The sequence below is a fragment of the Blastomyces dermatitidis genome, assembly GCF_000003525.1.
Source record: "Blastomyces dermatitidis ER-3 genomic scaffold supercont1.2, whole genome shotgun sequence".
Lineage (NCBI taxonomy): Eukaryota > Fungi > Ascomycota > Eurotiomycetes > Onygenales > Ajellomycetaceae > Blastomyces > Blastomyces dermatitidis.
The window spans coordinates 3,912,392-3,940,359 of NW_025544775.1; the positions used below are offsets into that span (position 1 = coordinate 3,912,392).

At 32.3% G+C, this 27,968-nt stretch overlaps 3 protein-coding genes across 3 annotated transcripts; 2 read left to right on the forward strand and 1 right to left on the reverse strand.

The window, feature by feature from the left end:
• Nucleotides 1-497: 497 nt before the first annotated feature.
• Nucleotides 498-908, reverse strand: BDCG_16439 (uncharacterized protein; the record flags this gene model as incomplete). Its single annotated transcript, XM_045425671.1, has 1 exon — nt 498-908. One exon carries the CDS (start codon nt 906-908, stop codon nt 498-500), a length of 411 nt encoding a protein of 136 aa, XP_045279782.1.
• Nucleotides 909-2,132: 1,224 nt separating this feature from the next.
• Nucleotides 2,133-3,737, forward strand: BDCG_16440 (uncharacterized protein; the record flags this gene model as incomplete). The annotated part of the gene is made up of 5 exons (XM_045425672.1): nt 2,133-2,360; nt 2,490-3,071; nt 3,150-3,177; nt 3,287-3,432; nt 3,603-3,737. 5 exons carry the CDS (start codon nt 2,133-2,135, stop codon nt 3,735-3,737), a joined length of 1,119 nt encoding a protein of 372 aa, XP_045279783.1.
• A 16,363-nt stretch (nt 3,738-20,100) lies between these two features.
• On the forward strand, nt 20,101-20,522 carry BDCG_16441 (uncharacterized protein; the record flags this gene model as incomplete). Its single annotated transcript, XM_045425673.1, has 2 exons — nt 20,101-20,160; nt 20,214-20,522. The coding sequence occupies 2 exons, from the start codon at nt 20,101-20,103 to the stop codon at nt 20,520-20,522; spliced, it is 369 nt and encodes a 122-aa protein (XP_045279784.1).
• Nucleotides 20,523-27,968: the final 7,446 nt, after the last annotated feature.

The following is a 27,968-nucleotide window of genomic DNA, read 5'->3' on the forward strand; positions in this document are numbered from 1 at the left end:
ATATTATTACAGCAAAACTGAACAATCTTTTACAGAGTACTATGCTGTAGCAGCTCTACTAGATCTCTTTCATTAAGTTAACATCTACACTTCTCAAGATTGAACAGAGAAGAAATAAGACTCATATGTTAAATTAGTCTGAGACTACTACAATGTCAACTATCAGAGATTTGAATAAGCAGATGTTTGAGATGTGAAGACAGTGAAATATAATTCTCTAGTAAGTAACAATCTTTAATAATACTTTATATCTCATAGAACTATAATACTAACTTTGAAATAGAACTTACATATATTGATTGCAACTGAAAATCAGATAAAACTATATACTTGTAAAACTGAATTTGACTACTATCTTTAAGATAATCTGATGAATTTATGCATTAAATCAATTCTAGAGTTATAAAAAATTGTTGAGAGTATATATTTAACTGTTGCACTGATAATATGTAATATTCTGACAATTTCATTGACAGAGATAAGAATGAAGTGAAAGTTCACAACCGCTCCACCACGAACTCGCTCGATTTTTCGAATAAGAACCCGCCGATAGATCCATCGAAAAGCCCTCGATCATACGAGCACTTTGACCCCATCGCCGACCGCATACCCCGTGTGGTGGTGGAGTTATCCAGCCAAACGTGAACCGGACGTTGTTCGAAGCTCCTGTGTGGGATTATCCCCCGTTCTCCCCTACCACACCACAACCCCGGGCCAGAGTGCCATACAAATTGTAAGGTGAAGTGACCTAGCCATATGCACCAATCTTCTCGATTTTGGAAGACCCCCGACCTGTAGTTGTGGAGATATCCGAGGAGCGACCTCCGCGAAAACCCTGTCCATCTTTGATGTTCCAAAACACCAACGCCAAGTCTCACCCTCGTACCGCCCTTCCCAATCTGGCCCATCCCCGGCAGAAAAATACAAAAAGATACCTCGGCGATAATATCAAGCACATAATCAACGGACTCTTCTGAAGTGCAACCTCCACGGTCCGCCGCCAGTGTATCTAGACTTCAACACCAAGTCTCACCCCTGTACTACCCCTCTCAATCTGGCCCATCCCCAGCAGAACGATACAAAAAGATACCTCGGCAACAGTATTCAATACATAACCAGTGGACAACGAGTCAACAGCACATCAACAACTATAAAATCAGTATACCCCAAGGTCTGACTGAGCCTTTGATCCCTGCACAGTGAGATATATTAAATCTAGTTTTAATACCTCAATATTCAATAGATTCTGCAAGGGATTGAGAACAGCAACACTAGGTTTCTATTGAATTTGAGAATTAACTCTATATTGATATAATCATTGACAAAGTCTTCTATTTTGAGATATAAATAACCAGTTCCTCTACATCCCGCTGGCAATATTTATATTATCATATAGAAACAGACTTATATTCTCTATAATATCAAGACCCTGAAGAGGGAAAGTCTTGGTAGGGGGTATACAGTAGTGCATATCTTAGCAGTTTCTATCTCATTCTTCTGCAGCAGTTAATGCAAAAAAAAAAAAGATCTTAGAAATAGTTTTTTACTTCTCTTGAAAAAGTAAGGTGTTTTTCTCTGGGTTTTACACAATATTCTTACAAAGAATTAAAAACAGAGTTGTTTTCTGTCATAATTTCATATTCTTTTAAGTAAGAATTACTATTTCAGTGGCTGAAGAGCTTTCATTAATACTTAATTCTTTTTTACACTCTTTATTAACTGATTTGAGTTGCACACTTGTTGTGTGAGGAGAATTGGATGATTTAGAATAAAATTGAATAGTTTTAATCAATTTCTCTGCAAAAAATTGATTTATTTTTTGTCAGTTTTTCTCTCAAAAACTGTCATATCATCTGATTTATTATCAATTGATATCATACTTTTCCTCACTGTATCCCAAGAAAGAGATTGTAAAGATTTTATTGATTTATCTTAAAAATCAATTTTAGTTTATTAGATTCTCTTCAAAAATCTAACCTAGTTACTGAACTAGTGTGAAAAAAATCAGGTGTTTTATACACAAAAGTCTTTTATTCTTCTTTTGAAACAGTCTGACCAACTTTTCAATTGAAAACAGACTTAGAAATATCTCAATTGAAACAGTCTGACCAACTTTTCATTGAGTGAAAACAATGAGTTCAAAAATACACTCAGTTGATGTGGAAAAAGATGCTTTCTCAAATGCTATTCCTGAGATTGAAATTCTGAAGAGAAGAAAGAAAGAAGAAATAGAGAAACAACAAGTTCTTGAAATACAGGAACTTGAAAAAGCAAGCAAGATTCTTGGAAAGCAGTGTCTGAGTGAGATGAATGAAGAAGTTCTGTTAATTCTTCATGCTCAGGCCAGACAACTACAGGAGGTGATCAAGTTCAAACTTGGAATCTCAAACACAGTTCAAAAAACCTTGAAAATTCCTAGTACAATCACTGACTCTTCATCTTACTCTTTTTCTTCCTTTCTTCCTACTCCTTCTTCTTCTTTGAATCAGAAGAAAACATATGCTCAAGCAGCTGAATCTGCTGTCTCTAAACCTGCTGTCTCAAAACCTGCTCAAAATCCTGAGAAAACTGAGAAGAATACTGCTCATGCCTCTATTCATGGAAAAGTGGAAAAGAAAATGCAAAAAGAGAAAAACTTCCAAATCTCTAGAAATAGAAGACTCATTCTCAAAGTCTCAAACCAGGACATTCTGCAAAGAAACAAGCTAAACTCAAATCTCATTTTCAGAATCAGAAATGAAATTAATCAGCAGTTCTTTTCTCAGTTGATGACTGATATTGAAGTTCAAAAACCAGTTATAGCTTCAATTGAGCCATCATTCTTTGGAAACTCTATTATTCTGACTACAATGCCTGAATTCAGTGCTGAATTCCTTATTCAGAATGAGAATCTCTGGAAGTCAGCAGTAGAATCATTGCTAAACACAACAATTCTATCTGAAAGAGATGAAAAGTGGGGCAAATTCATTCTTCATGATATTCCAGTTGAAATTTTTGACTGTGAAGAAGGAATGCTACTTCTCAAAAATGAATTGGAAGAATACAACTCCATTCAACTGAGAAAGGAGCCTGTATGGCTAAATTCAATTGAGTTCAGACAAAGCAGGAGAAATGCCTCTGTTCTAGTATATACAAAAACCCTTGAACAGTCAAAGATCTCTGAAGTAAGAGTAGCAGGTTTGAAAATGAGAGTTCATGAATACAAAGACTCAAGAGTGAATCTCAAAGCTCAAACACAGTGTTCAAACTGTCAAAGATATGGACACTTTGCAATCTCATGTTTTAGAGACTCAAAATGTGCATTCTGTGCCAGAGATCACAAAACTAGTGAGCATAAATGTGAAACATGCTCAAAAAGAGGTGAAATTTGTCAACATACTCTGCTTAAGTGCTCTAATTGTAAAGAAAAACATGCATCTAGCTCTAAAGAATGTATGTTTGCTCCTAGAACTCAAAAGAACTGGAGAAAAGATGAAGCTCAAAGTCAATCTAGAACTGAAGAGAAGAGTCAAGCCAGTAAACTCACAACTGCAAGCTCAAAAAGAAGAAACTCTCAATTATCTAAGTCTTCAAACTCCAATTCTCCAGCAAAATGTAAACAGAATTTGAATCCTCAAACTCCTGTTAAGATTAGAGAATTGAGAAATGACTCTGGTGATAAACTAGATATAATGCAAGCAGTTGAGATTCCTACTTTTCAGAACAGTTATAATCTACTATCTGATGATAGTGATTAGATTCTTCTCTACTCTCTTTTAGTATGAATATACAACAAAAACAACAAAAAAAGTTTAAAAACTCTTCAAAAATCACATTTATTCAAAATAATGTGGATAGAAACTCAAATTGCATTTATTCTTGTCTTCAAATTGCATTTGAACAAAAAGTTGATTTTGTACTGCTTCAGGAGCCGAATTTTGATGCTGAGCAAAAATATGTCATTTCTCATTCAAGCTACTACTGCTTTTTACCTCAAAAGTCTGAGATAAAGTCAAGAGTAGTGATCTATGGAAGAAAGAGATCAAGATATCAATTTAATCTAAGATTTGATATCATGTCTGACCCTGATATTCTGGTGGGTGATATTATAGATAAAGAAAATGAGTTTGATACTATACAGCTCATAAATATCTATAATGAAAAGTCATTGAAGGAAAATAACAATATCTGGACAATTGATAGAGGATTTCTGAACATAACTCCATCAAGAAACTCTATAATTGCAGGAGATTTCAATGCACATCATCCCTGGTGGAATTCAGAATGCAAGAGAGCAGTGAGAGCTGATAATCTGGTTGAATGGACCTTTGAGCATTCAATAGATTTGGTTAATAAGTCTGATCAACAAACATTCTTTAGAAAAGGCATGAAACAGAAGTCTATTATAGATCTAACATTCATGTCACAAAATCTAATGGAAAGAAGACTTGTAAACTGGTTTATTGATTCAAATGAGACATCAGGATCAGGTCATGAGATTATTCAATTTGATATTGAACTGAGTGAAAAACAAATGAGTGAAAATCCTCTTCTCTCTAATCAGTATAACTTTGAAAAAGCTGATTGGAAAGCAGTTGAAGAAAGCATAAAACTGTTAAAATCTGAAAGACAGAATGAGCTATATTGGAATTCTGGTCAAGATATCTCAAATGAAATGCTTGAGAATAGAGTGAAGCTTATTACATCTATCATTCTAACAAGTGTTAGAGATAATATTCCAAAAAGAAAATCTTCTGAGTATTCAAAACCTTGGTGGAATGAGAATATCTCATCTAAAAGAAAAGAATTAGCTACTGCTAGAAGAGATTGGAAGAATGATATAATATCTGATGAAGAGTTCAAAACTGTCAGAAATGAATATTTTTCAGATATTAAAAGAGCTAAAACAGACTGCTGGAATAAATTTCTTGAAGAAGCACAAGGGAAGGAAGTTTTTAAAGCTTTTAACTATACTAAAACAAGAAGTGTAGCAAAACTTCCAGCTCTAGAATATGAGTTTCAGAATGAATCATATACAGCAAACTCTTTTGAGGAAAAATGTCAAGCTTTCATGAGAATTCTCTTTCAGAACTCACCAGATTCAGATTCAGATTCAGAGGAAGAGAATATATCACTTCTCAACTACATTGATGAAAATGACTGGGAATGGCCTGATCTTACACAAGATGAATTAGAGTCAGCTATCTTCTCAAGTTCTGTTAAAACTGCTGCAGGTCCAGATTCAATTAATCACTTGATTATTCAAAATACATATTCCTACTTAAAGAATGAATATTTTGAGCTCTTTTTCAATCTCTTGAAAAATGGATATCATCCTGAATGCTGGAGAGAAGCCACTGGAGTGATTCTTGCAAAACCTAATAGAAAAACTTCAATTCCTAAGTCATATAGAGTAATATCTCTATTGAACTGTTTAGGAAAGGTTTTAGAAAAGATAATAGCTACTCGACTATCTTTTATAAGCTCTATAGATGATTCTCTTTTATTCAGTGAACAAATGGGAGGTAGAAAACAGTGTTCTGCAATTGACACTGTTCTCTCAGTTGTTCATGATATTCAAATAGCAAAGCATGAGGGTCTGGTCTCAACTGCAGTTTTTATTGATATAAAAGGAGCGTTTGATCATGTTTCAAAGTCAAAGTTAATTCAGACATTGAAGATATTAAAACTGCCTCTTTCCCTAATAAAATGGGTTAACTGTTTTATGTCTAAAAGAATTATACAACTCTTCTTTGATGGAATGAAACAAGACAAGACTGAGATAAAAATAGGAGTACCACAGGGGTCTCCAATCTCACCCATTTTATTTGCAATATACACTGCATATCTATTCAAAAATAGAAATATGAGAATAGTGCGATCTCCGAGTTATGTGGATGATATTGGTCTAGTCTACAGCTCAAAAACTATCAAAGAGAATTTGAAAGTAATTGAAGAAGCTGCAAAGGAAATCTTTGTTAGAGCAGATATCAATCAAATTCAATTTGATATGGATAAAACTGAGTTAATTCATTTCTTTCCTAGATTCAATGAGAAAGAACTATCTCTAACTCTTTTAAATAGAGAGATTAAACCCAGTGTAAATGTCAAATGGTTAGGAGTATGGTTAAACTCCAAGTTGAATTTTAAATATCACATTCAACAAAGAACTGTCAAGGCAGAAAGACTATTGAACAACATAATCAGACTATCAAATACAGAGAGGGGTCTATCCTTCCAGGCTATGAGACAGTTATATATAGCCTGTATTACATCAGTAGCTGATTATGGAGTTCAAGTTTGGTGGAATAATCAAGGGAATTTCACTGAACTCTTTCAAAGTCTGCAAAACAGAGCCTTGAGAAGAATTCTGGGAGCATTTAAATCATCTCCTATTAAAGCAATGGAAATTGAAGCTTCAATTCCTCCTCCTACTATTAGATTTGAAAAGGCCTGTATGAACTATGCTCTGAGAGTTGTAAAGATGAGCTCAAATCATATAATCAGAGAAAGAGTCTCTTCTTCATTTCCACCAATTAACTCTGGAAATGAACTGGATTGGAATAGATTTCTTGATTGGAATGAAAATAATTCTTCAAAGAAAATGCCTTCTCAACTGTACAGACTATGCTCTCTGATTAAAAATCAATTTTCTTCTTTAAATGTTGAAAAAGTTGATCATGAGAAGTTATCTCCCTGGAGAAAAAAGCTTGAATCTCTTATAGACTTACAAATAAGTGAACTATCAAAAGAGAAAGAATATGAACAGCATTTGAAGAGAATTTCTACAATCAATATAAAAGACTCTATTCTGATTTATTCAGATGGCTCAAAAAATGAGAACTTGAACAGATTGGGCGCAGGCATTGCTTATACTGAAGATAATATTAATTTTATCTCAGATTTCTGGAATCTAGGCTCTGAATGTGAAGTCTTTGATGCTGAACTATTTGCAATAGTGAAAGCTTTCAAACTCATTGAAATAAAATCTCATAAAAGAGGAAATTGTTTGAAAGAGGCATGGATATTCTCTGATAGTCAAGCTGCTTTAAAAAGACTTAGAAATAGTCAGATTCATAATGGTCAAATGAATCTTGAACTGATCTTAAACTCTGTTTTAAAAATTCAAGAGAGAAGAACATCAAAGCTGAGAATTCATCTGCACTGGGTTCCTGCTCATATGAATATTCATGGCAATGAATTGGCTGATTCAGCTGCAAAAAAGGGTGCAGAATTAAGCAGATCTATTCAAAAAATTGTGTCCTGGTCTTTTATAAAGAGAAAAATAAAAGAATCTTGTTTAGACAAGTGGAATGAAAGCTGGCAGAAACAAAAGAAGAGTATACATTATTCAAGATTTGAAACAAAACCCAAGTGGAAATCTTGTTCAATTAAATGTAAAAAGAAAATATTCTCATCTATAATACAGCTGAAACTAGGACATGGCTATTTCAAATCTTATATACAAAGATTTGATGATAGATTTGACTCAATAGAATGCTCATTCTGCAATACAAATGAGAATCCTGAGCATATTATAATGCACTGTGCATTATACAATAGTCTCAGAGCCAGATTGAAAGAGAAGTATGATCTAAATCAATTAAATATGAGATTCTTATTCTCAACTGAGACAGGAATTAAATACTTAATAGACTTTCTATCAGAAACTCAAGCAGCTACAAGAAAATGGCTAAATTCAGAATTATCTGAATATGAAGAGGAGGAAATCAATCAGATATAGTCTGTTAAAACAGCTATACACTCTCTTTTAAGAATTTGTTTTGTTATAGTCTCTCTTTACTTTTTCTTTTTCTGTATCTTTTTCTTTCAATTTCTTTCTATCTATCTATTTAATGTGTCTATCTTTGAGACTGTGTTCTTTCTCTCTTTTCTTTTGTCATGATATTGTCAAATGGTTACAAAGTATCAAAAGAGGTTAAAACACTGCAATTTGTAAACAGTTTTTGTATTCTGGGCTGGAATTTTCTGATTTTGCATATCTGAAATTGATGAATGTACAATAGTTAACTTTACAGACATAGAAAAAACCCTGAGAACTAAAGTTCTCAGGTAGATGTCATAGTCTCTGACTGCATACATCTATAATTGAAGAATAATAATAATAATAATAATAATAATAAAGTGAAAGTTCAACTCAAGTTAAGATATTTATCACTATCACTGAGAACAATTATAAGAAGAAACAATCAAGAAACTCATGATTATAAAACATAGAATTATCAGACAGTTTAATATCTCTGATCACAGTATATCAGAGAAGTGTAGTTTTCATGAGAAAGTGAAGAATAAACTTGTACAAGAATGTATTTAGTTGTTTCATAAGTGTTATCAATAATTGTTATCAAATTCTGATTATATAAGCAATCACTGAATGAACTGAATGAGACTGATTTTGATCTTCAGTTTCAGTCTCATTCTGATTTTGAAAGAATAATCATCTTTCACAGTTTATTCTGAGAAATTACTTTCATTTCACTGTTCTTGAATTAAATCTGGTTATTTTTCACATCATTTCTCTCAGAAATGGTCCATTTTCAGATTTTTTTGAGACTTGGTCCTGGTGAGACTCACATCAAGAAATGTATAAGATCAGATTAAATGGAATCAAATGTGAAATTCATGGTCCCGCCGGCCAGTCTAGTCACACGGTCAGTCTAGTATAGAGTTAATACTGTCTCAAGTGACTCAACACTTCTTAAATATAAGTATTATATTCTTTCTCTGTTTTTGAGAAGAGTAGAATGTCATTTAAGTATACTATACAGAAGATGTTAATAAGGCCTTACAGTGTCTTATTTATATAGATCTGAAAGATGACTGAAGCATTACAAAGATTAAAAGATAAAACAAGATATTCAAAATTATTATACTTAATATAAAAAGCTGTTTTTTAAAAATTGTCTTCATTAACTCTGATTCTATAATAGATATTCTGTATATTAATCTTTGAGAATATCTTTGCTTTAGATAATTAATCAATCATCTTGTCAATTAATAGTAATTAATAGTAATTCTTAACTGTTGTCACGCTCCCGGCCGCGTCAAGGCTCTGTTGCGGTTTCACACGGCTCATCGCTTTCATGCGGATGATTTCATCCATCTCACAGGCTGTTTGAACCGGTTTCCAACCACTCTATAACATCATTTGAATATATCATAGAAAGATCTGATTGATGAATATGAGAACTCTGCTTCTATACAAGGTCAGCAGATTACTCTTTCTTGATAATGAGACATCACTGAGATATCACTCTGACTATTCTCACTTATGAAATGAAAGAAGAGTATCTGTTCATTATCTATATAGAATAGCTAGATACTGACTTCTCATTAAAGAAGTCAGTGATTTATTTTTCTTCTACTGAAATATATACAAGAGTTACTACATATCTCATACAATCTTCTTAGTATACTAAGTATCATATCTGTGATATTCTCACAATAACTCTGTAGTCTATAAGCTCACTATTTAAACAAGATAGTCAAGCTTATTCATACAGTTTCTCAAATAACTACTTCTACATATCACTACTGACTAGTCACTGCTTCAGTTCTGTTACATTATAATTCAAATCACTCAATCTGATTATATGTTTGAATCAGTTGAACTCTAACAGACTGATATAATTTTATACACCTGTGCTGAGACTGATCTGATCTCACTCTCTGAGAGAAACACTATATCATTCTCTAGAGTGTGTACATCTCTACTCTGACAGAAATCTGAGATTTCTGAACCTGCTGCACATTTTAACATGAGCTCTTCAACTGCTCTATTATCACCGCGGCCTCTACACATCTACATCTATCATGGAGATAGAGAGATTAAGATCAGAGATTCACTGAGATATAAGAGAAATATCTTATCTGAATTTCACAGCTTTATCTATATTCTTGAATGAAAATTTCATCTTAATCTAAGTTAGTATAATACTTATGAGATATAAGTAATATACACTGCTAATCTTCTTGAAGACATCTCTGCAACTACTTGAGTTATTAAGAAGAGAGAGCTTGAGTGTATTAATACTATTATAACTTAAGAAGAATTCAAGAACTTTCTACTGAATCAAATCAAAGATCACTGCAATCACAGTGTAAGAATAAGTACTCGCAGGCGATTATTCGGGTGTTTGCAGCTTAGCGTGATATGTACTGTTAACTACTAGAAGTATTCATGATAGAAAGATAAAATGTAGAGATCAATTGTATAATAGCATTCAAGCTGAGTTATGAATAGTATTTGCAAACTTCAGTCTATATAGTTGTGTGTAGCCAAGAGCTGCTAGCTCTATTAATTATGCAAGAGATAGAAATAGAGGTAAAGAATCTGTGAGAAGTGAGATTTCTTATATACTCTTCTCTCTCTAAGACTTCATCTGTGAAGTCTTTTACTGAGTGACTTCATAGAATCAGCTCAGCACTGCAGTGATACTCACTAAAAACTCTTCACATCTATAAAAAATCTCAGTGAGGAAAAATCCCTTGTTATCATGAAGAGAAAAGAGTCTGTTACTCAGTTTCTTATTTTATAAGATTCTTTATAATCTACAGATTCTTCTCTGACTATTACACAGATTCATCTCATATCTTCTATATAGAAGAGTTCTGATTGACTCTTAATTATTTTTATGAGATTCTTGTGTGATCATCACATAGATTCATCTCACAGGTAAATCACTCTCTGTGAGATCACTTCTATCAAAGAGAAGTATTTGTGAGTTGATCTTTCACTCATTCTCACAAATCATTGTTCTTTGACACTGTAGAATTGTGAGGAATTTTCCATTCTTTCATCAACTCTGTAGAATTGTAGAATCAAGATGTTCGCATGTTGATTCAAGAACTTCTCAAGAATAAATTTTTTTTTTTTCAAATTTCAACACCTTTATAAATGATGTCTGACTGCTGCTGAGCTTTTCATAAGCGTTCCTGCAACTTCTCTAGTCACTTTTTATCAGCTGATAAAGCAGAAGTGCTGCCGCTCATGATCACATCTTCATCTCTCTCAGCTTCACCATCACACTCAATCTTCAGGTCAGCAGCTCATCTCATGCCTTTTCCAGGCCAGTTCCTGGCTTCAAGCAGTGCAGTTTCTCTCTTTGCTGTAAGTCTTCTCATAAGTAATTTCTTACAGATTCTAGCTGACAGTTCTTATAAAACTCTCAGTGTTGTCAGTGTCTTCTACAGTTCTGCAGGTCTATAATCACTCTCTTTCTATCTGCACAATCTCTGATCAGGTATATGTGAATATGTCTAGATTCTCTATTAATAATTCTCACACTGTAGTGCATTTCTGCAATCTCATTGTCAATGAGAGATAAGTTTCTGAGTACCTGTAAAATCTGAGTAATCAAGACAATACAAATATCATGAATTTATGACAGAAGTTAATCTGAATAGATGAGCTCTCTCTTCACATCTTAATTGTTTTCAGACTGAATATTTCAGCATAACTGAGAGAGTGAATATAGCTTTATAAGAGATATCTAGTTATATATACAGATGATCAGCTCTCAAGATTCTGTTATAATTATATATACTCTAATATTCAGCTTCTCTGAAGTCTGTACATTTCTGATAGTTTTCATATTAAATGTAATAATTATCTGTATCACAGATATAATACTCTCTACTTCTTTGAAGAAAGAAATTGATAGTTATAAGAGAATTGAGTATTGTAAGTGATAAGAATATGAATTTAAATTTTCTTTATTTTTTCTTTATTAATCTTTAAATTATATTCATAGTTCTGTTTATTTTCTTATTTTTTAGCTTTAATAAGAATATAATTTCTTCTTTTCTTACATACACTGCAGACTGTTTATCTCAGTAGAAACTTATTATCTTATAGACTAAAGTTTATAAATAACAGTGTTAATATCTTTATTATAATCAGATTCTTAGTGAAGACTGTATTATTCTAACTTATCAGAATTTACAGTATAAAAGTTATATCTCAGCTTCTATAGATATTTTATCTGCTTAGATAATTATTAAGTGAACTTATTTATCTTATTAGAATACTCTTATTACTAAATCTTGAATCAGAGTTTACAGTCTCACTTCTCTGAATTAATAATCTCTTTAATCTGATATTCTCTTTCACTCTCTAGTGTTTTATAGACAGAGTGATGAGTCACAGAGTTCTCTTCTAAGAATTTCTTATATTTACAGAGTAAAGAGATATGAAAAATATTATATATTTATAACTCAGATAACAGTTTTAATCTGTAGAACTATAAGTTAATTTTCTTCATAATTTTATAAGACTCTGTCTGTAAGAGATTCAGCTTCTTACTAGATCTTTATATAATAATATTTTCTAGACTTAGTCAGACTCTATCATCTTTCTTAAAACTCTTTATAATATACTTGAAGTCATAGTATCTCTTCTGATACTCTTGAGTCTTTCTTAAGAATTCACAGACTTTCTTCTGAATCTTCTGAATTCTCTCAGTTTATTCACAGATATTATTATACTTTATAGTATACTCTTACAGATTCATTAAGATTATTCATGAATAAGTCTCAGTGAGTATCTCAAAGAGAGTTTTATCTGTACTGATATACTTTCAGTTATTATATATAAACTCTGTAAGTAGTAATCAATATATTCAGTTATTCTGATTATAATTGACAAAGCACTGCAGATACTGTTTCAATCTACTTATCAGATATTCTATCTAATTATCTGTCTATTGATAAAAAGTCATGCTTAGATTTCATAAGATCTTCAGTATAGTTATCAGATTAGATCAGAACTCTTCTGTGAAGATTGATTCTCTATCTGAGATAATATTCACAGATAATTCATACAACTGAATTATATCACAGATAAAGATATAAGTTAAATTCTTTAACTTCAAGTTCTTATAGATGAGTATAAAGTGTGTTATCTTAATAAAGTAATTCACTATCATCAGCACACTGTTAAAGTAGATATTATATATATTCTTACTTTTCAGAAGACTCATAAGAGTATTCATTTCTAGCTATTTTCAAGATTTCTATAGAATGAATAGAGAAGTAAGTTCTTTATATAATTTGAACTGTACTATCTGTAAATTCTGATAAATAGTATAAGAATTCACTATCTTCTTTATAAGTTCTCACATCTTCAGTTAGAAGTATTTTCTTATAAGTAACTTATAAGTTCTAGTATCTGTAAAATGACCTGCTAGAGAAGAGTTATGATATCTTTTAATAAGTTCTATATATAGAAACTTATTCACAGATATATAAATTCAGCTCTCTCTTTATAAGAGATTATTTAAGTCTCTTCAATTCTTTATTTCTGCAGGATTGATCTCTGTTATAAGTAGTTTCTGAATATACTGAGTATATTTATTCTTTAATTGCAGTTCAGACAATCTGAATAGAAGATCTTGTAAAGACTTATACTCTATTTTCTCTTATATCAGGTCTTTCACAGTACTTCTCAAAGTCTGCAAACTCTTCAGATTATAGATACTCTCTTCAAGAATTCTCACAGAGATCTTCAGAGTGTTAACTCTCAGTGTTATTTACGGAGCGAAGCGAAGCAAATATATGATGAAAACCCTGGTCATTAAAAGTGGAGAATTTCCTTTTTAAGGTTCTTGGCGCGAATACAGCCCACTGATTGATGTAGAATTAAGCGAAGTATAATCTTATAACATTGCACTATGACTTCTTCTACACACTCACAACGCGTTTATCTTTCATCTCATTAATTATATCATCAATCATATCATCTACTCTATACAGATTCTTGAATAATAGATCACGTATCTCATCAACTATCTACTCTATACAGATTCTTGAATAGATAACACATCTGATCAATCATCTCTCATAGATTCTCAAGAATGAATAACATGTTAAAAGCCTGTGTTCACTGCTTATGAAACCAGTCTCTTAATCAATTTATTTCTTTACAGCATTCTACTACTTCTACAGCTGTCTGTCTTCAATGCTGCACTCAGAGAACTCAGGTATTGTAATCTTCTCTCATTACACCTTTTCTATTGCTGATTACCTCTTTACACTGTGTAGAACTATAAACAGATGTGTGCAGTGAAATCAGATTCTTCTATAATCACAGATTCTGTGATAAATGAGCCTGAACTTTCTCTGTCATCTCAGATACATTAACACTTCATGCAATCAACAGCAGCCTCTCAAGCCTGTGAACAGTCTATTGAAACAGACATGTTATCTGAGATTAAGTTTTATCACTGTGAGATTCACAGTTCTGATGTGTCTTTATTAACAGCAGTCTGTAAAAAGAAAACTGTCATTCAAAGAGCTCACTGTGTTGTCAGATGTCATAGAGAACATTTCTTACCAACTTCATTCTTAACTCAATTAAGAAAATGATCACAGCTGTTATCTTTGATAATTAATTCATCTCTCAGTTCTACAGATCTCTCTTCAGTCTTTCATCAATTATCTGTGTCATCATTCAACTCATTTTCAAGTCAATCTCATTTCACTTTTATAGACATGCTTCTGCTACAGACATCTTTTACATCATTTTTCTTACTCTCAACTTCTCAAAACTCTGTTTCTCAGAGCTCTGCAGATTCATTCATTAATTAGCTCAATAGAAGAGTTAGCAGCTTCTTGACATCTCAGCACTCTACATGACCTGAAAGCTCAATTGACATATTAAATATAGAAGTTCTTATAATTCTTCAGAAATATGATCAGTTATGAGCTGCAATTGTCTCAGACTCTTCAATGAACTCTCAGAGTTCTACTTATCTTACAGATTCAGCTGTTAATTCTGATGATTGACAGTGTATGCAGAAATTTCATTATATACTTGAAGATTTACAGATGAAGATCTGTAGTCATTATCAAATTCACTGATTCAGAATCAATCTTTAAGATAACATTTGTACTCATTATCATGCTGTTGATTTGAGACAGCTGTCTGATAAGCTGTTTTTATTCTCTCAAGAGAATAACCTTGATTTCAGTGATCTTGATTCAGATCTCTCTGTTCTCAGTCAGGTTGAAAAGATGTTAATTTCACATGTGCATGTCTTCATTGAGGTCTGTCAAGTCAGAGAATATCAGTATAAGTATAAAGATCATATTATTAACTTTCTTAGAGACACTGGCTGTGTTTATAATACTCTCTCACTTTTTTCTAAGAACCTTGATATTATTATATTAAAGTCTTCAAATTCAAATGCAGATCTCTGCTTACAATATCAGTTTCACTGAGATTTCATGATTCACAAAGAAGCTGTTACTCAATAACTAATCTATCTCTGGAAAAACCATTCTGATTATCAGAATATTGTGATTGATAAAGAGGCTTGAAATCAGTTATCTGAAAATGAAGATGTCTCTGATCAGATTTCTTTTCATGAGCTTGATAAGCAAGAATTGACAGTCATTGAGAATGAGAATCATTTAAATCTTGACAACTTGAATATCTCATCTGAATACTCTGATGTTCCAGATCTTTTGATCTTACAGTCTGAAGTTAAGCAACTCTGTCATGAACTTGAAATGTCATAGTGAGAACAGATTGATCATCTCACTCTGTCTTCAGTCTGTAATACATCACTTAGTGAGTTTAACAACACTCACTCACTCTTTTCTTAAGCCTTTTCAACACTTTTTTCATGAGGTGAAGCTGAATTCATTCTCTCTAGACAAAGAATAATTAGTCTTGCAGATTACACACAGTTTCTTCTTAAATATCATGACAGCTGCTTTGTCTGTCATAGCTGTTTTCAATATGTTCTTTTCAATTCTCTATTCCACAGACAGATTAATAATCAGAGCTACTTTTTCTACAATTAAACTAACTCTCTTATTAAGAATCTCACTCTAGAGAAGCTGCAGGCTGCTTTTGCTACTGATACTTCACAATCTATTGTGATTTTGAATTCACTTACACAGTTTGCAGAGAGTCTTCATAGAACTTATTCTTTTTAAGATGTAAAACATCATCAGCTACAAGTCTATATTTGAAATATTGAATCTCTGCATCTATTTCTTACTCTCTTGACTGCAGATCATCACTGAAATGATCTGATATGCCACTTTTCTGACTATATTATTTGAAAGCACAGCACTGACCTTGAGAGATTGAAGTTTGTAAGAGATAGTATTTATGACTATTCTGCTATAGTTGTACATTACTTTCATCTACAACTTGCAATCTTCAAGGAAAAGATTCTAGACCTGAAATTCAAAATCCTAGATCACTGAACTTGTTATGAGTGGCAAGACTGCAGATCAGTGCACTCACATAGTGTATTTTAATGTAAGAATGCACTGAATCCTGAACTTGATATGAATGAAGACTTTCATCAAGCCTTTGCTGACTACTGAGGCCTCATTATTACAGCTGAGAATTCTGAGTCTAATCACACTCAGTCTGAAGATGCATGATCATCTATTTCCCTCAGTCATTCTGATCAGATGAATATCATTGAACATTTATCTACAGTTCTTAATCATGTTCAATATCATCACTGTAGTGAAAAGTACTGCATTCATAAATATCAGATCACTGACAATCTACATTACTGATTTTACTTCCTGCATGAATGCTGGACTGACTGTGCTATTCTCAAACCTTTAAATAGTAGATATTACCGGCTGCACCTCTGTTATAACAACTCAATTCTCAATAACTACAACAGATTGATTACAGTTAGCTGGCTAGTAAATACTGACATTGTTTCCTGCACTGGCAGCTGTGCCATTCTTGATTATCTGTCTAAGTACATTGCCAAGGCTGAAACAGACACAGAATCCTATCATCAGATTATTCAATAAGTGATTTCAAGAGTCAGTTCAAGTCACTCACTGCTCTCTACAGTTGTTAAACTTATGAATCAGCTCATTGACAAGTGTGATTAATCTGCTTAGAAGATTTATCATCTTCTTTTAAATCTTTCTTTACAAATGAGTTCTCGCGAGTCAATTACAGTTGATTGTCAGCTCAAATCTCAACATCATCATAGCTATATTCTTGAATCTGATGAATTACAATATGATTCATTCTTTTTAAAAAAATATAAGCAGTGATCAACTGAATTTGAAGATCTTTCATTTCTTGAATTTCTTCAAAGCTTTTCTCACAGTTATCAAATTAAGAGATATCTCTGTATAAAACTCTGAGTGTTGATCTACTTTTCTATTTATCAGTTTAAAACTGATTCAGAGAACTATGCTCATGTCAAACTTCTTCTTCATCATTCTTTTCATCAAATTGAAGATCTCAAGATTGTTGATCTTCTCATCTCTTGACTCTCTTTTACAGAGATCTTTAATTATTGCTGTCTTTCTCATAATCACTCAGTTGATGCCTATGATGAAGACATGCTGAAACCAGAACCTGAGTTTGAAGATGGTCAGAATGATGAAGAGAAGCTTGATCTCTCTTAAGCATTGCTCATTCATCAAAATCCACAGTGTGATAATGATAATCTCATTGACATCTGAAACTGTGAACAGCTTGATCATCAGTTCTTAGATTTCAACTATGATTGAAGCTCTCATGTTGACACTTATATCAATCTTGACACAGAATTTTGAAATAATATGAAGACTGACTTCTCTGCAGACACTACTCTTCATGAACATGACTCACTCAAGACTCTAGACTCTGATCAACACCTTCTTCATGACACTATTCTCTATTATTATACTGAGATTCTTAACAGCAGATTTGTGAATCCTTTGCTAATTAATCTAGATGATGAAGATGACACTGATAAAACTTATCTGATTATGATTTTATCTACAACTCTTCAAAATCTTGCAGAGGCTCAAGATCTCTCAATCTCAATTATTCAAGCCATGTCAACTGATGTAGCTGCTCACTTCATTAACACTCAAACCTTGCATGCGTTATTTCAGCTTCTCATACACAAGAACATGTTATATGAACTGCTCAATTCTCAAAATCTTCAATCTTTACAGGCTCTTTTTAAGGATGTTCACTATCTGTTAATTGATGAAAAGTCAATGATTAATTTATAACAACTCTCATGAATCAATCAGGTCTGTCATTACATATTTTCTCACAAGAATGCTTATTTTGATGATCTCAGTGTCATTCTCAGTGAAGATTTCTATCAGCTCTCATCTGTTTTTCAAACTTCACTCTATCATAACAGGTGTATTGATTATAAAGAAGACATTCAGAGTCATTAAATCTACTTGACTTTTAGTAAAATCATTCAACTTACTGTGATTCAATGATAAGTGAGTGAAGATGTCATCAGCTGTCAGTTTCATGAGACCTTGAAAAATCTTCATCTTGGTCAGTTAACTCTGAATGATTGAGAGTTTCTTTCAAAGCATGTGCAGGCTCTTATCCCTCATGAAGCCCTGGTCTTTGAGAATATAATTCACATTTATACAAAGAAGCACTATGTTCATGTCTATAATAATGATGCTATTTGAAGCTGTAAACAACCTATTATTAATATTCAGATCATAAATGTTGATATAGACACTTCTCAGTTAGATTCTGACAAGGCTGATAATCTTCATCAGAATCTTTCTCTCTTTATCAGCTGCTGAATCATGCTTCTACAGAATATTTGAATAGACTGTGACCTTATTAACAGTGCTCTTGAGATTCTTCATGACATTGTATGAAGTTCAGATATGAAGAATCTCTGTCAAGATTCTTCATTTACACTGCTAATCAATTTTGACAAATATGACAGCTCTGCTTATTTGAAATGAAAGAGTCTTAAACTTGTGCCTATCTTCTGCAGCTGTCATGACTTTTCTCATGTTAATCAAGCCTGCAGCTGCATGCAGTTCTCTATTACAGTTGCATATATCATTACTGTTTATAAATTCCAAGAATTATCACTTGATCAGACTGTTCTTGATATTTCTGAGACTGAATTCCAGACTGGTCTCACATATGTTGCAGTTTCACAGGTTAAAACATATCAAGGTCTTCTGTTCAAACAACTCTTTGATTATTCCAGATTTCACTGGCCTGATGATGGAGTAAGCAGAAGCATGCAGATGTGTGAGATTGATTATATAAGATATCAAAGTTAACAGGTAACTAAGTTATATCTCTTTTCTTTTTATAGGTCTCTGCTAATCTATATTCTATATAGCTTCATCTGCTCTTTATTTCACCTTTTTCACAGTTCACATTTGATCTGCTCATTTGCTCATTCTTCATTGCTGCAAGTTCTTCATTCTCTGTTCTATCATTCTCTCTGCCTGTTCTGCTCACAGATTCACTGAATTCAATCATTGAATTTGACAAACCTATTACAGTCAATTCTATTATAATCACTGAACCTGAGAATGAGTAGTTAGTAATCTATAGAAGATATTGAAACAATTCAGATATTGATCTATACAGCTCAGATTTAATATAATGATATCTTTGATCTGAGAGATTGAGAATCTTCTGAGACCTGTGTTATTGAGGCCTGTGTTGCATTATGTGATAAGAGATATTGAATTCTTACAGCTGTCAACACATGTATGAGAGAAAGTGAATGAATCTCAGAGTATTCTCTTTCTCTTTGAAGAATTCATCTTATCTCTCATCTCTCACCTCTGCCAGCTGTTTTTTTTTTTTTCAGAAATCATGTCATTTATCTCTATTAATTCATCAGAAGTTCAAAAAATCATCAATACTGTTATTATGACTGAAAACAACACCTTGAAACATGTTCATTGTAAGTAAGATTCTCAAAATAATGAAAATTGCAATTCTAACAGTCAGCACAGTCCTCAACAACCTTGTTCAGCCTGTCAAGCTGTCAGTCATCAACCTCATTCCCAGTTCTGCGCCTGCGCCTGCGCCTGCGCCTGCCTCTGCTGCGTCTGTCGGTTCTAGACCATCAAGTCAACTGTTGACTTGTTTGGCTGAAAGAATGCCTGAGAAGCTGTCAAAGAAGCTACAGACTCTCATCAAATTGTCCTGTGCTTGTGAGCCAGTCTTGCAGAAGAGTCATCAGATCAATACAAAAATCAATACAAATCATGAAGTTCTTCACCTACAATTCTGTGATGCTGTTTTTGCGGTTTTCTGCAGTCACTGTGTCAGAGAAGAAGGCTCTTTTACCATCTGCATCAGTATTCTGAATTGATGCCATGAAGCTTGTGCCAGTTGTCATTACAATGACACTGGAAGTCACTGCTCTTATCATAGAAGTGAGTCACTTTTCAATATGAAATATATCAATTCTAATACAATTAACTAATAGTTATACATAGTCAATATCAGCAAGGAGAATGATAAAGTAAAAGAAAAGAAACAGAAGAATGAAAAGAGAAAGAAAGTCAAGAAGAAGAGTTCATTCAAGAAACACTCTGTGACTGAGAATACAGAGGCTAGAGCCTTGAAAAAACAGATAACAAGTGTTGAGTCAGTTGATAGTCATGATATTGAGATTTTAACTCTTCATGTTGAAAATGAGGCTCTGTGCAAGGAGAATGCAGCTCTGAAGATCAAATTCAGAACTATTACAAGCCTTCTTCAGGTCACTCAAACTGTTCTTGAGAATGACATATGAGTCAGCGGGGCAGAGTGAGGTGTTTTTTATTTTTTTCCTTGCTTAGTTAGCTGGTGCTTTTGCACTGAAAAATGAATCTCTATATGTTTTTACAGTTCTATCTCTTCTATTATTATTAATAATAAGCTGTAAAATCAATCTTGCAGGGCCTTCTGTTTTAAGCTTAGCTCTGCAACATCTTTGCATAAAGAGGCTCGTGTGTATTAAGATATTTTAGAAAGTAGTTATACAGGCTTCTTCTCTCTCTTTTCTCTCTTCTCTCACAGAGAATTGAGAGACTCTTCAGTTAATCTCTTTATAACACTCAGTTTAAGCATTCTGTGAAGCTTTTCTATCTTCTCTAGTCTCTCTGTATCTGTCACTCTGATTTTCTTAATATAGTCTGATCTGTGAGAGAGTCTGTCTGCTGAGTTCTTAGTTTTCTTAATATATTCTATCTTGAATCAGAACTCACTCAGTCTCTGAGGTCAGTAAACCTGTCACTGTGAGAGTTTCTTAATTGAAGTAAACTGTTATAAGCTGTTATAATCAGTTCTAATAGTAATCACTGTTATAAGATTCTCAAAGTAGTGATATTAGTAACAGAAGAATTTCACTATTGTAAGAAGCTTCTAATTATAAATATTATAGTTGATCTTCATGAGTTATATCTTCTGTGAGAAAAAGATCACTGAAACTCAGTTCTCATTTGACTGTAGTTATAAGACTATTTCTGAAATTATAAAGAAGAAGACATCTATCTTCAATCTGATTAAGAGTAAGAAATCAAAGTGAAACAGTATCACTGTGTCTGTGAATATCTGTTTTAATCTTGTAAAGACTCTGTGAGCTTCTGAGATAAGAAAGTTCTCACAGTTCTCTCTTCTTAACAATCTTTTCATTCTCTATTCATAGAATAACTTCCTCTTATTTTCACTCTTCAGCATGTCTATAAGAGTTAAGAAGATTCTCATGAATATAAAGATAAATCATCTATAGAAATTCACAAAGCTCAGAAAGATCTGAATCTCATGAATACTAGTTAACTTCAGTCATGATAGAATAGTCTTAACTCACAAAGATTTCATCTGAATATCATCTGCAGTAATTACATATTCTAGAAAATTAATCTGACAGACACTGAAGTTGCACTTTATAAGCTTAATATACAGTTCTGTCTCATCTAAGATCTTTAACACACTTCATACATACTCAGTGTGTTCTTTCTTCTTCACAGAGTATACTATCACATTATTCAGATATATTATTATAAAGACATTCAGATATACATGAAGTGTTTTATTAATAAAAGACTAAAATGTTACAGAAGTATTAGTCAGATCAAAAGACATTACTAGATATTTAAACAATCTCAGTACAGTTCTAAAGACAGTCTTTTATTCATTCTCAGACTGTATTCACAGTCATGTATATATATTGATTATATTCAGTTATATGAATATAACAGCTTTCATGAGATGATTGATTACATTCTCAATCAGAGACAGAGAGTAGTGACTCTTTATTATCTTAAAGTTCAGATTATAGTAATCTACATATAATCTGAGATCTTTATTCTTCTTCTTTATAAACATCACAGAGGCTTCTGCAGAGACCTGTGAAGATTAAATGAAGTTATTCTTCAGATTCTTCTTTACATAGGTTCATAAGACCTCTGTCTCATAATGAAAGAGCTTATAGATTAATTCTCAGAAGAGTTTCTACTCTTCTATTAAATCTATTATCAGATTCTTCTTACAGTGAGAGAGAAGCTCAGCTGCTTTTACTGAGCTGAATATCTCTGCAAGATCTTGATATTTCTCTGATATCTGAAGCTCAGTTTCTATAACTGTGAGATTCTCAGATACTTATAAAGTCATTATATAGATGAGCTTGTCTTCTCTAATCAACTCTACAGTATCAACTGATTCTATCTTTATAAGTGAGTCTGTCAACACTGATCAGAAGTATAAACCTGACTTGTAAACAGCTATGTGTAAATTGTGTCTTTGAAGTTATATAAGTCTCAAGTACATGTTATCTGTAATGTCTGTGATAATCATAGTTTCTATAAATCTTCTTCAGATTTCAGAGAGATCTTACAATTCAAAGATAACTCTTGTAAGTTTCTCAGTTCTCAGGTCTGAGTTCTCATACTCTGCTTATTATAAGAGCAGATTCTCAGTCTTTATCTTTCAGCTCATTTACTCTGTGAGCTTTAGAGATATCACAGTAATCTGAAATTCTGAGTTCATTAATACTTCTCATGCTTGCAGAGCAGCAGTACTGTGATACAGTCTCTCTTCATAAGTAAGCATTTTCATCAGAGAAGTAACAGATTCAGATATTAGCTTCAAGACTCTTAAGAAGGCTGTTACTAACTCTGTCTGTGACTTCTCAAATTTCTATTTTAATTTATTCAGACAGTTTGCATAGAGATGTTTTAATTTAGAATAGATGAAGTAAAGTCTCTTTTTCTTAATCTCTCTGTTATACACTCTGTTTATAGAAGCTTGTGAAGCTCTCTCTCTTTACTCAGCAGTCAGATATAAATCTCTCTGTATCTTATCATCTTTTTCTGATAAATCTATTCTCTGTTGTTCTGACTCTTACAGAGCTAGTTAATAATTCACTCTTCATAAGTCTATGACTCTCACAGTGATCTGTAAGTAGTGAATAAGAGTCATCAGTTTCTTCAGAGTTAAGAACTTAGAGTCTTACTCAATGAGCTTGTTCTATATATCTTTATTCAGTCTCTTTACAAATATTATCATTCAGATCTTATTTCAGAGCCCTGTTTTCACAGATCTCAATTTATATCATAATTTCATAAAGTACTATGAGTAGTCTTCATCAGATTTCTCATCTCTTTTTCTAATATTAATGATCACAGCTTAGATATTCTCTGTTCAGCTCACAGAGTTTCTTAACTTATTCTCTAGATAGATCTTAAGAACAGATCAGTGAGATCTCTTATAATCATTCTCTAGATAATTCAGCCAGTTCTTGACTTCAGTGTAATAGAGGTCTGTCATTGTATAAATAACAGCTTCTTTATCTTTTATATCACACAGTCAGGCTTGTAAGTTAATTTCAAATACAAACTTATAAAAGCTTTTATAGATTGTGATTTGATAAGTAATCTTAAGTAATTATAACTTAAGAAAGTTTCTTTTCAGTTTATAGATATCTCTGAAGATTATGTCTAGAGACTCAGTTCAAGAGTGTTTACAGACAGTAAGCATTTCTTATAGAAAAATAGCTTGATTTCATAGAAGATGCTTAAGAATGTTCTTCACTGAGATTGATTTATTTGTGAGTTTGAAGAGTTTCTCTATCACAGATACAGAGAATGATGTTCTGTGAGTGATTGATAAGTTCTCTGAGACTTCTTTTATAGAGATTATTCATGATTCAGATGACTGCTTCTGAGTGTCTGCAGTAGAGTTTGCAGAGATTGAAGTATATAAGTTTCTAGTTCTTTCAGTCATAACAGGCAATTACTGACTGACTCAGCTTGAAATGTAAGAATAAGTACTCACAGGTGATTATTCAGGTGTTTACAGCTTGATGTGATATATACTGTTAACTACTAGAAGTATTTGTGATAGAAAGATAAAATGTAGAGATTAATTATATAATAGCATTCAAGCTGAGTTGTGAATAGTATTCATGAACTTCAGTCTATATAGTTGTGTGTAGCCAAGAGCCGCTAGCTCTATTGATTACATGAGAGATAGAAATAGAGGTAAAGAATCCGCGAGGAGTGGGATTTCTTACACACAGCTTTATAACAGCATAGCAGTTCAACTCATTATATTAATAAAATGATGAGAATTCTTTCAATTTTAATGTAAGATTTGAAGAATATTGAGAGAAATTAACTGATGATTTGAATCAATTAAAAACACAGCTTTATCTTATAAAGCTGACTCACAAGGTGTGAATAATAATATTATAATATCAGAGTTCATTAATCAATTACACTGAGCTTATCAATCTAGCTTTCTGAATCTATTTAAATAATCAATTCTCTGAGAAAAAGATCAATAAGATCTCTTTTAAATAATTAATAATAGAATCTAAACAGTGCTGTGACAGCTTTAGTGCAGAGAAAGTAAAGAAGAATTCTAAGTATTCTGATTCTTCACTTACTGTGAAGAAATGTTAAAAAAGATTTAACAAAGATCTCTATTTCAACTGCAGAGCTGATAAACACTATATCAGTGATTGTAAGAAGCTGAAGAAGAGAAAGAATTAAGAAGACATCTTCTTAAAGTTAACTTCTCTTCTGACAAATGTATCTGCAGAAGATAATGAAGAGAAAGAAATGAAGAATTGATAATTCTCACATCTTCAAGTTCATATTACAATCACAATGCATACTCTGAATGAGAAGGTATTAGTGAGATGCCTACTCAACTTCAGAATAGATACTAACTTCATATTCTATTTCTTTTCTTTAATAAAGAATTAAAAGAAGATAGATCTGTCAGATCATGCAAAATTTACTGATGAAATGAAATGTTATTATTTTAACATAATTTAAGCAAAGTGTGTGATCACAGACTCAGAAGAAATCTTTAAAAAGAGCAGTCTGCTTCTTCACACAGTCAATATCATAGATGAGAATGTTATTCTAAATCTTCTATAATTGAGAGAAAACAATTCTCTCATTGACTGAGTCACTCAGATGTGACAGTACTGTCTCACTAATGAAGAGACAGTGATAGAGAAATCTGAAGAGTTTCATCAGAAGAATCTTGAGAAAAAGATTCAGTTGATATACTGTATAGTAGATGATTGAGACTTGAAGATAGATGAAGAAGTTATCACTCTCACTGTAAGATTAGCAGCAGTATTTATCATTAAAGACAGACATACACAATATCTCTTTACAGATTTTAAGAATGTCTTTTCAGAAAGAGAAGCAGTGAAGTTTTCTGATACTAAGATATAATATAAGATTTGTCTTAAAGACAGTATAATGACACTGTACAGGTCTCTTTACAACTTATCTATAAAGAAATTGAATATTCTGTGTAAATATCTTGAAAAAGTGCAATCAAAGAACTGAATACATTTATCAAAGAGTTCAGCAGAGACATCTATACTCTTTATACTCAAGAAGAATAATAGACTACATCTATGTGTAGACTACAGAGGCCTCAATAAGATGATGATTAAGAATCACTATTCATTATCATTGATTGATGAGATGATCAATCAATTATCTGAAGCAAAGATGTTCTCAAAGATTGATATATAAGATATCTATCATAGAATCAGAGTTAATGAAGACAATGTTTGAAAAACAGCTTTTCATATCAAGTACAGTAATTTTGAATATCTTGTTTTATCTTTTAATCTTTGTAACACTTCAGTCATCTTTCAGATCTATATAAATGAGATGCTGTGAGGCCTTGTTAACATCTTCTGTATAGTATATCTGAACAACATTCTAATCTTCTCAAAATCAGAGAAAGAATATGATACTTATGTTCAAGAAGTGTTGAGTCACTTGAGACAGTATTAACTCTATACAAACACTGAAAAATGCTTGTTCTACATGCAGAAGATTGATTTCTTAGATTATATTATTGAGATAAACAGCATTTCAATGAACAGAAGTTAAGTCTCTGTCATTGAGAACTGACCAGCATCACAGACATATCATAAGATGCAGATGTTTCTAGAATTTGCAAATTTCTACAGATGATTCATCTATACATATTCACAGATTACTGTCTCTCTTACAGATCTGTTAAAGAGAAGTGTGAAAGACAGAAAAATAGAACTGTTTACTCTCACTCAAGATATTATGCAGGTGTTTGTGAAATTGAAACAAGCTTTTATAGATACTACAATGCTGAATCACTTTAACTCTGACTTACTCAGTCAGTGTGAGACTAATACCCTGGTGGCCGAATGGTTAATGCGGCCACCTGGTAGCGCCTTGGCGTGGGAAACCAAGACGCGTGGGTTCGAAACCCGCAGAGAATACATTAAATCTGAAACTCAAGCACCTCAGGTTTCTAATAAATACAGAGGTGTATAAATCACTTCAATGAATCACTCTATGTTTCTGAGCTGAGAAGTTATTATCGCATGTATCTAATTGTCACTTCTTTGTATTTTTCTATGTTCTTGTTATCTTAGCATGGTCTTAACACCTGTATTTTCCTCCTGTATAATCAACACTTGACCTGTATTTAACATCATACAAGGACTCATTATAAGCTCCGCTTGCATATGAGTATAATGAAAGAATAATAATAATAATAATAAAGTGTGAGACTAATGCATTCAGAAATGAAGTCTGTGAAATCTTTTCATAGTTAATATCAGAGATCTTTCAATATTAAAAGAATCAGAAAATAATCATCTCTGAAGAAACAGATAATAAATTGTCTGTAAGAGAAGACTTTTTCACAGAGTCTATAAGATATTATAAATAAAGATCAGTGATCTTCTTCTTCAAGAAGTTATCACTCATATAGAGAAGATATAATACTCATAATCAGAAGATGTTAGTAATTATTGAATTCTTTAAGATCTGACAATATTATCTTCAGAGTAGTAAGTACTCAGTGTAAGTTCTCACTGATTATACAAATCTGCATTACTTCTTGACAACAAAGAGTTGATAGAATATCAAGTCAGATGAGTGAAGCTGCTTTCAGAGTATGATTTCTATATTTAATACTGTTCAGATTAGCTTAATCTCACTGATATACTATCTAGACAGTCTGATTATAATATCATTGATGCAGAGAAGAATTTTACAAAAGAATCTCTGTTATCACTGCAGAAGAAGCTGACTGCAGAGAATTAAGATTCTCTGAAGCTCAGAAACAGCACTGAAGAGACAGCTGTATAACTCAGTATAGAAGATAAAAGAAAACTCAGGTCTCTGCAGAGAACTGATACTAAAGATTATAAGCTTCTCATATCACATCTTACAATTATTGAATTGATAAAGAATAAAACAGTCTATAATCTTTCACTCTGACTACTTTTGAAATTTATTAATAAGTTATAGAAGAGAGATGTCTCTACTACAGCTTAAATTCAGAAGTTAAAGAAGAAAGAATTCAGTTTAAACTTGAAAGAGACAGACTCTGAGCAGAATAATACTGCTAAAAAATCAAGTCACTGATAGCTAGAAGAATGTGAACTTCTACTACTAAATAATTCAGTCTTCATCTCTCATAGTAGAATGATATGTCAGAAGTTATTGAGAATTCATTATAATAATTCTTATACAGAGCACTTTGAGTTAGAGAAGACTGAGAAGCTTCTAAAATATAAATACACTTAGAATAAGCTCTGAATAGATGTCAAAGAGTATGTTGAGACTTATAATATCTATTAAAGAATAAAGATTCTGCAGTATAAGTAATACAGTGAGTTAATATCACTGTCTATTTCAAAGAGTTTATAATAAAATCTATCAATGAATTTCAT